Raw genomic sequence first — 10739 nt, 5'->3', positions numbered from 1 at the left:
CCACCGCGTTTGTTTCCGCGGAATATATCGCCGCGATTTCCCGCGATCACGCAATTTCTTCCGCGGTTGCTACGCGTTTTCTTGCAACACAACGCGTGGCTGGTAGTGCATTTGTAAATGATTTTAGTATGTATGTAGACATGACTATGTTTAAATAGCCATTGGCACTTCATGCCGTGTTTGCTAAAAACTGATTTTGAACTAAAGTAAAAATAAAAGCTACCGGTTCATTGATGTTTATTACTGCAACATAATTCTATCAGACAAAACGTGAGACGTTTTTTACGATCTTTAAACATGAAAATGGTTTATGTCACATGCCCAAATTTGACCAAAGACCAGCACAAGCTACCAATTAATCTGACTTCACAAATGCATGAGTTTCATCAATGTTCACAAATGCCAAACACAACGTATTGTAAGTCGGACACGGCTTTTTTGTCAATAGCATATCCTATTTATTAGCGGTTAACCGATCGCCGACCAAACTCCTTTTTCTGTTCGTCTGCTATTAGATTGCAGAAAGTCATAACCTTTCGTTTTAGAGTTCTCTTACCAATATAATTATTATCAGTTCACTACAAACACAAACTACCAGCTACTCAAATGTATCTGAGTCATTTTAAGAAAATTTCAACGTAAGCTACCGTTCAGCGGTCTCAACTTTTTCCAGCCCGGAAGTGCTCTCTCGCGCTTTAAATTGAGTGTACGCGGACAGATGGATGGAATTTCCATTGCCATTTGTCGGTCCAGTGTTCGTACGTCTGTGTGTGCCGGGGTCTTGTAAGCCGTCCTGTTTTGTTCTAGCATTTTCCGGGTAGGTTCGTACATGTATATTGTGGGAGTATGCTTTGTATATGTCCCAAACTTCGCTGGCAAACGGAACTATTATGATGAAGATTGTTGCTAGAAACGCCCAAACTTTGGACAGATTGACCTGAAAAAAGCTTACTATTTTACACACGTGTATATACGTTGTGGGCTAAGAAAAACAAAACAAAATCTCCAAGCTATAAGGCAATAAACATAACCGACATATTTCTAAGTTAATGGTTCAAGCGTGCTCTATTTACTTGTGTGGTGTATAGCAAACCCACATACCCTCCTAACGAAGCAAATCAGAGCATATAACGTTAAACAAAATTCCTGATTACCAATACGATTGCGTGGTTTTACCAAGATCGTTTCGAGTACTAACTATAGAGTACAACGCTGTTATTCTTCGTTTTTTTGTAAAGTTAAAAAGTTGGAATAAAAATTACTGCACGACCTGAGAACCTATGTAACCATGTGCTCTTGTGCCCAACTTCCTGTTTACAACTATATAGAACCGAACCCATCACCAGTAGTTGTATTTGTAGTAATATGCTTATGTATACCACATCAAAACGGTATGATACAAATATACCAAACCATACCCAGTTGAAGAAGGCCTGTTCAGACATGACGCCCACCGCTACCATGATGGCGGGCCACACTAACACAAGGAAGATGCTGAGACCAATAGATGCGAAGATGGACACCAACCGCGCGCCCCGGAAGGCCGCCTGCACGCAGGCAAGGGGCGGCCTGTTGTCCAGCCGATAGGCACCCTCTAACTTCAAGTCCCTAGCAAAAGAAATGTTTAAGTTAGCATATCAATTCATATGTATGTATTCATTTAAGTACGACTAATAATTTCTAAACACTTATGTCAATACACTAACGATACAATTCTCTTTATTCGCAGCAGGGCTAACATTTACGTGTATGAGTCACACATGGGGATTGTATGTACACCTTACCCTAATAAGGCAATCAGACATAGTCCGTCACCGGAAACCTACTTTACTAATACATGTTATCCTCAATACATATATTTACTTACTTTGCATACAGTTCCGTCCAGGGACTGAGTGGGTTGTCTATATCTCTAGTTTTCTCCCAGACTTCCTCGCCATCCTTGTTGGCACCGGAAAACAGACTGACCAGCACCGCGATAAGCGCGCCCGCCAACAGGGACACTAGATTGCCCGTCAGACTAGGCACCTCGCGAGCTGAAATACGAGGTTATTATATATCGGCTAATATCTACATGTTAGGTTACTTTTAAACATCTTTTCTATCATTTCCACTGTTTCCACATATTTAGGCTATCGTTTGTAAACACTAAGGTTTTCACATCCACTGTTTTTGTTCAGTTTAACATAAAGTGAAATAGGCATCTGAACACAATTAGCACAATATCTACACACAGTAAGGTTTTTTCTATACACAGATTATACTATACACACAGGTAAGTATCTACACATTTAGTTTTTTTTAGATTATCTACCAATTGGTAAATACCTACACACAGGTAAGTGTCTACACACTACGTCGTACCCACACACACGTTAGTAACTACACACTGGTCAATATCTACACACAGGTTTGTATCTACACACTGGTCAATATCTACACACAGGTTAGTATCTACACACTGGTCAATATCTACACACACGTTAGTATCTACACACAGCAAGATTAGTATCTACATACAGGTTAATATTCACGCACAGCTAGGTTAGTATATACACAAACTGTGGTTATTGTCTAGACAGATTAGTATTTTTATTTTATGCACATTAAGGTTATCATATACAAACATGTTGGTATCAACACACAATTAGGTGACTGTCGACAAACATGCTAGTATCAACACATATTTAGGTTATTATATACACACAGGAAAGTATCTACACACAACAATCTTAGAATCTACATGTATATTACTATAAACAAACAGGTCAGAATCAATAAACATAAATATATACATAAAGGTCAGTATCTACACACAGCTAAGTAAGTATCAATACTCACGTTAGTATCTACGCACATTTGGGTTAGTATCTACGCACATTTGGGCTAGTATCTACGCACATTTGGGCTAGTATCTACGCACATTTGGGCTAGTATCTACGCGCATTTGGGCTAGTATCTACGCACATTTGGGTTAGTATCTACGCACATTTGGGTTAGTATCTACGCACATTTGGGCTAGTATCTACGCACATTTGGGCTAGTATCTACGCACATTTGGGCTAGTATCTACGCACATTTGGGTTAGTATCTACGCACATTTGGGCTAGTATCTACGCACATTTGGGTTAGTATCTACGCACATTTGGGTTATTATCTGCATACAAGTAGGTTCTACAAATTTCACGCAAAATACACACAAAAAGGGAAAAGTTTTAAAAGTAAATGGTTATAAACGATTTTTGAAATTAAATGTACTTATTGTTCGTATTTCTTAGTGAGTATATATATAATGTAGTAAGAGTCCGATTAAAACAAATTAAAATTTACGTCTACTTTACTTAATTTACATTTGGTATAGTACGTTACTTTGCAATACTCACTAGCATTTTGTCCGAACTGTTCGAGGCCGCCGGCATACGTGGCAGTGACACTGATCCAGGCGATAACGGCGAGGACGGAGCCGCCGATACTTCCGGTGACCATGGCCAGGGCGGTAAGGCGCTCCCAGAACATGGACAACACGATGGGAGCCACAGCCGAGTTGATGATCACACCCATGAACAAATGGACCATCGTAAGGTTCAGCTGTAAACGCATTTATGAATAAAATTATGGCATTAAGGCGTCAGCTGATCTTAAGTCATTTGTATTCACATGCTTATGATTAAAATTTGCTTACATGCAAATGTGTTCATGAACTTGCTTATCGATGGACAAGGCGTAAGGGGTCTATTTTGATGTGAATGCACCCATAAGCTTGCTAATCGCCAGTTTCAGATGTTAAAGTACTCCTTGACATACGTATATTTTAAGTCAGTTGCCTTATGGAAATAGCCATGGAAGCGTTAATCGTTAGGCATAAGTTCAAATGTGAATGTATTAATTAGCTTGGTTATCGCCCATGTCAGTTGGACATACTTGTTGATCGTCAGTTTAAGCGAGGTTCATTCGTGGACGTATTCGTGAAGTACAAGCGTGAATAGTAATGGATGGAATATGTGTCTGTAAGTACACGTACTTGCAAGGTACCTAATGTTCGTTCAAACCAATTGTTCACCCATCCTGTGAAACCAGTGTTAGCAATTTCGTGATGATTTTCCATCACACAACTGACATTTTATGTTGATATGCTGCTTCATTACAAGGAAACAGGCATGTTTTTACCAATTTATCAGCGATATTGATAGTGTGCATGGTTGCGCCATATTTCATACAGAGGTGATTAATTTCATAGAGTTTATGAAGGTCTTCTCGCCTCCTTGATTGGCTGCATTATGCCTTGGTCCCGTTATGGCGCCTTGACGACTTTTAAATGCCATAAATGACACTCGACAGAAACGTTTACAATTCCCAGTCACATTTAGATTCTAGCGGAGTTGAAAAACAGACTGAGTTACAAGAAGATCTTATTTTTTTTTTCGAAGCGACCTTTTGGTTCTTAATCATCAACGATGGAAAGCATCGATTCACTGAATATAACTTTTCCTGGTTTAACAAGTACTATTCTCTAGTTACGTGTTTCGATATAACAACGCTGGTACTAAACAAGCGTTCTCAGATATGGATTATAACAATTCTGATATTTCTCATATTTTGTACTTAATTGTTAGTATGAATAAAAATAATCATACTTAAGTTACTGCATTCATAAAATATTCCTAAAGTAGTATTTTAAAGCAATTCGTAATTAGCCGAGAAAAGTAAGACTACACCCTTTGCAAAATCAGATATCATGAACTATACAAAATTGCAAATATTTTACCCTAAGTTACATTTTCTTCTAGACGGAACAGCGTGAATAATTTTATGTAAGTTTCTAAAGTGGGTGAACCATTGCTTCTGCAAATGTTCTGCCATTTCAGTGAATTTGACTGAGTATGTATGGCACGTAAATTATCCTAACAATAAACTGAACTTTTGAATTTTACCAAACTGATTTTAAAATTAAAGGCATAACCTTGTTTCTTCTGAAATAATATTAAAAAACAGTCAGTATTTCTAGAGTTGTTACTTGTTTCAAAAATCCGGGAGGAAAAGGGTCCCTAGCCTATACACAAGCTGATTTTGTAAACCACGTTTATAGTTGCGTTTACTTGCAGTCAAGGGTAAATGTACCTACACGTGTACATACCCTCATAAGTGTGCGACGTAAATGGGGGAGTTTCGACATTAATATAAGTTATTTAACGTTTTATTTAGTTTGCACAGGTGTCGTAAAATGCTCGTAATATTATGACCGAAACCCACCTTGAGTGTGTAAAGTAGAATGGTGAGAGGGATGATTGCCATGGTGACCCAGAGCAGACACCAGTTTTTATGGTGGCCTAGCAGGTCCGTGTACTCCCGGAAGTGACCGTGCACGCGACACTGGTAGGGTGGCTTTAGAGCCCGCTTGCACATCGCCCGGTGCCTGAGAAAACAAATGGAAATGAATTATTAACCCGGTCCTATTTATATTTAAGCAGTCAAAGAATTTGAGCTAATAAAACAATTGATAATGAACATTCAGATGTTCTAACGAAGAACCAACAAAAACTACATCGAGAATATACTGGTGGATGCTCAGACGATGGGTACAGTTTTCTTCGAATATTTATCATTCCATGCATAGCATTAAAACGTAAATTGGCCATACACATGTATGATATTATATAAAGATCTGTGAAAACAAACACCATCACCTAAACCGACACCGCAAAATGAATTTTCTTTTAGTATAACACAACAAAAGTATTCTGCCACATGCAATACCTGTCGTCATGGTTACAGTCCTCACAGACGGTCATACTCTCGCACGTGCATTTGTCTCGAACGCTGGCTAGACGACCCCGGCTCCGCCCACACAGAATGCAAGAGTTAGCATCATGCACCAGTCGGTATGGCTATAGAAAATAATAGAACAATAATTATCTAATAGAAGTTCAGACATTGCTTATTGTGCTCTAACTAAACTGATACCTTCTTATTAGACAACAATTATACTTTAAAAAAGAAATATCTAGAATTGTAAGCATTGAGCAAAAATTGTACGAGCTTCGTCAACATTTTAACTTACATAATTTATTATTTATGTTAGACAATACATCGTAAATGACAAGGCATCTTTCACGTTTACAATATATCCCTAATCAGTGCATTATAATCAGGGCAAAGCCCAGGGGACATCAACTTAGAGCCTTAAGTCGTCTGTCCTACATACAAAAATCTATAAATCTAGTTTGTTACGGCTTTGTCTTTTAACTTTCAGCGCAATTTCATAAATGAAGTATATCATGTTTTTGTAGAATAAGCTACTTTATTACGAAAATATCTAATATCTACGTATAATTACTTCATTGAACACAAGCTCCGCGATGAGCTTTACAAAGTTTACGTAGAACCAACCTTACACTTGTGGTAATTACACCGTGGAATTGATGTTGTCCATAGTAATAAACTCAATGTATAATCAAGAATACTGTGCTTTCTTCGTTTCGCCAATAAACCTTTTTCACATCTCTTGTTTTCATTTTAGATTATAATTATGATATAAATTTCTATACACATCATCGGACTATATATAGATGCATATACAATCATTTATCACTAAAACTGCCAATGACAACCATCAGACGAGTCTGCTTGCGTTTCAACCACACACATTCAGAGAAGTATTGTTTTATCCACGTCTAAAAGCATATACAAATGTACCTTTGAAGTGGTAGAACTTTGTTCGACTGAGTGGTGGCCACGAAAGTTTAATACAAAAAGTAACGACCTATTTGTTAAACTTTAAGATCATTTCTGAAGGCATTTGCTATGGTCGGTTTGTCCACACATTTATGGTCATATGTGTATTAAAGTACACCCAGTCCGAGTCAATCGTATTCATTTACCATCACATTACTAGGAAATACTAACCCTTATATAAGCTGTATACTTATCCTTGCAGTATAAATGTATTGGGACACAATAAACTACATTAAGCCATATATGTTCCAGTCTCTATAAATATGTACAACTATAACGTTTTATCCGAGCGGAGTTGTCGCTTACCTTAAGGTAGAGCATGTATATGTCATAGACGAGAATGGAGGTGACGGCCACCACTTCCGCCGACCCGGTGGAAACGGCCGCCATAACCACCATCACGATCAATATCATCTCGCCGCTCCGCCCGAACAGCCGCTGAGCCACCACCGGAAGCACCAAACCTGCAGGAGATTCAAAGTGTTAAGCAGACGGTCTCGATAATAAACTATCTAAAGAGCGCTAAGAAACTTCTATAAAGCTTTATTTCAATTTAATAATATTTTATTGCATGAATAAAAGTACAAAACAAACAAATATGGTTGGTTATTCATGAGTAAAAATAAAGCCATCATTTCGTTATTTTCTGAAAATAAGAATTATTGCAGCCTTCTTGTTGAAGATGCAACCGTATCAGCAATATACGTGACTAAGAAAGAGAAGTGAACCTTAAACCGAACCTTGTGGGACTCCAGCTGTAATGCTTAGGATTAAAGAAAGAACTAACTACAAAACCCCTTGGAGATATGTTTAGAAGATAATGACATAAACATCTTATTACGTTTCCTGAAATTTCGTATTCATGGAGTTTATATATGAGACCACGGTGCCAAACTCTGCCAAACGCTGTGGAATAACAAAGAAATTACATGTACAAGTTTGATAAAGATGATAAACAGTCTAGTGGCCAGGAATAAAACCCAACTTGTGCTTGTAAATAAGAATGTTTTGGTGCATACGATAGTATACTTGTTTTAAAAAATCATTCCATCACCTTTCCAGCACAACTAATAAAATACAAAGGCCTATAGAAGTACACAGAAGTGCGGTCACAATTGTTATAAAGAGGCATTACATTTCCAAGTTTCCATTTGTGTTATATATTATTTCTCGACTAGATCTATTAAATATAATGCCCGTTGGAATTCTAATAGTGGATGAAGTTTATTATTCCATCAGGACCACTTTCCTTATTAATACCAACGTTATCGAGGACTTTTACTTCAGTCTCAGTAATATTGACCTAATTTACACATTTATAGCAAATTATCAGAACAATGGCACTATGATAAATTCAACGACTAAAACATTTTTACACGTGCCTCTGCAGAAAACTACACAGCCCCGTTAACAAAGTAGAACGTATTATTTCTAGAGCAATTCTTCCGATCTTATTCAAGGCACTATTGGCTGTAGATCATATACTTTCATCTTCTTTTCGTAAACCCCGTACTGATGTCCATTCTAGGTGGTAAAATGACATTGTCCCTGGAAGGGAGCGAACCCGCAACCTCAGGTGCGAGGCGGACACTGACATCACACCAGTTTCACCCTTACAATGCTATAAAGAATCATATAATTAATTTCATGAATGCCATCAAAAGGGAATATTGATTCCATTCGAATTTTGATGATTTTTATAAATAAAGGTAAACAAATAACTGAAAAACGGAAGTACGTACTGGGATGGGGTGAAGAGAAACATTCATCTTTGTTCAAGAATAACTCTTTTTGCGATTCTTGAACATGGTTTCTAATTATCATTTACACTAAGCTTTTAACGGCTATAATCAAACTTTATCCAAACTCGGAATGATCTATCTGAATTGTTGGCCGTTGGCTAGATCGATTACTTATTGATACGAACGAACACGAATATAGATGCACGCCATTCAAATAAATGTGATTTAAATGAATTGTATGGCAAGGCAAGATTGATGCATAAGCTATTACAAATCTCATAATGGTGTTCAACTACCTTTTTCCAAGTTAATTTAGTACACGCGATGCAATTCTCTTATGGTATTCCAGTCATTAATATATTCGCTCCTCATAGCTTATCAGAATTACTTTGCGTATTTTAATTCGGTCTCGCACCTTACTTGATTACATTCTGTGATATATGTACTGTACTGTACTGTACTGTATATTGGTTTATCCTGTGGCTTTACCTTAATTCTGTTCTGTAAGGATGGTTAATATTCAGTTTTATTATACGCCTGTCAATTTCTTTTTCCATATCCCAACAGTTAAAATATAGCATGCTGTTATCACCATACTGTCGTTTTCTGATTCTGTATCATGCTAATACCGTGTGTAGTCTAGGAACTACTGCGTCGCTTAAAATAGCGTGACAAAAATAACTGATAAAACCTGTCAAATTATAGATACATAACATTACCTAATTTTACTCAAGCCACCAGAAGCATGCAAACATGCAGGCACATGGTTCTTCAAAGAAACATGAAGATAAGCACGAAGCAGAGAACACTTCCAATCAAACTAGATAACTAGTTGTTGCCAATTTGAAGTTCATCATAAACGTGAGCAGCTCGATAATACAAAGAAGAAGGCGAATTCGCGTCATCGATAGTAATAGCGATTGACTCACGAACTTCATGATGATCGTCAAAAAATCCCACGGACATTCACTTTGTTAAAATGGCCGCGTTACGTCTTCAGGAAATGACGATCAGGCCAGAAAAAATACCTGTGTTTCCGGTGACCCGACCGATTCTATTTTTTTCTCGCCGACTCTAATAATTTTTTAGACATAAGGCCACTACTTTTATTTAAATTGGTTTACGAAACCGGCGGGTCTAATTTTCCGAAAAGTACAAAAAAAAAAAAAAAAAAAAAAAAAAAAAAAAATGAATTTGACTTTTTTTTTCAAAATTATTTTCCCGACCGTATTGATTTTGGTGCGAAACGAAAGAAAAACGAACAGGTAAGATTACGAATGCAGTATATCTCGACTGGTTTGTTGTTTCGTAGCCGTATTCGCCAATTTATAGTGATGGCATGTGAGCCAGTCAACTGTTATGGCAGCGCCGTTGGCAATGGCGGAATTGACGATAGCAGTCATTCTTTGTATGAAATAATTAATTAAAATATGCAGGAGTTGTTAAATAAAAAGAGCAAAATACATTGGCAAATTTAACAGCCGACACAAACAATAACTGTCACGTGATTGTTGTTTTACCCCGCCAATTTAGGTCATGAAAATATTGTTGTTTATAGATGAAAAATAAAAGTGTCAGCGGCTGCCATCGAATAAGTAGACACAAATATCTGTAAATTATATGTGAGAAAAACATTTTATAACATTTTATGGTTAAATATCAAATAACAGTGCATTTAGTGTGAACAGGGAAATCGAAAGTAAAATTTCTAAGTTGACACCGGAGACCTAGTTTCACAAGTTCGGTCGGTTGGGTTTATGGATTTTAAATCACAAAATGGTTTGGAAATACTTGTCATTGAGTCCATGTAAAGTTTGTGTTTATTCTAGATTACATGTTTATTCATGTTTGGGTTAATATTAAGAGTAAAAACAATGAAAGAGTTGAACACATGTGTCAATGACATTTACTAATGCCAGAAGTTGTGTGCAAAACATTTAGATAAAACAACACGGAAAACTATTTTGAATAAGTCCATTTAAATTTGCAATGAACATGATATTTCACTATAAATGAGATTTGTTGTTGTAACCAAAGAATACTATTTAAAATGGAAAATAAACAATCATGAAGTATAGATGCCTTCTGAACGCATGATACACAAAATGGCTGAGTTGGAAGAAGATGAAAATATCCGATACATAATTATGGATTTCTCTGTTACTATCATTGGTACATAAAGTTAAGTCACATGCTAGATTTATTATCTTGCTATGTGTTTTTCATGTACTGATGTGGTAATTTGCTGCAAGATTTGAATTTGAA

General features: G+C 36.9%; 1 protein-coding gene across 1 annotated transcript in view; it reads right to left on the bottom strand.

The window, feature by feature from the left end:
• Positions 1-643: 643 nt before the first annotated feature.
• The window catches only part of LOC128208424 (uncharacterized), a 30956-nt gene continuing 20860 nt past the window's right edge, over positions 644-10739 (bottom strand). Inside the window, exons 7-13 of the mRNA XM_052911984.1 lie at positions 7039-7196; positions 5755-5885; positions 5251-5413; positions 3384-3588; positions 1868-2036; positions 1419-1608; positions 644-937 (exon numbers count right to left, since the gene is read on the bottom strand). Of these exons, the coding sequence (XP_052767944.1) occupies positions 644-937; positions 1419-1608; positions 1868-2036; positions 3384-3588; positions 5251-5413; positions 5755-5885; positions 7039-7196 (1310 nt within the window). The remainder of the gene's footprint in view (positions 938-1418; positions 1609-1867; positions 2037-3383; positions 3589-5250; positions 5414-5754; positions 5886-7038; positions 7197-10739) is intronic.

This window comes from Mya arenaria, chromosome 11 (genome assembly GCF_026914265.1).
Source record: "Mya arenaria isolate MELC-2E11 chromosome 11, ASM2691426v1".
Classification (NCBI taxonomy): Eukaryota; Metazoa; Mollusca; class Bivalvia; order Myida; family Myidae; genus Mya; species Mya arenaria.
This window is presented reverse-complemented; position numbering and strand designations above follow the sequence as displayed.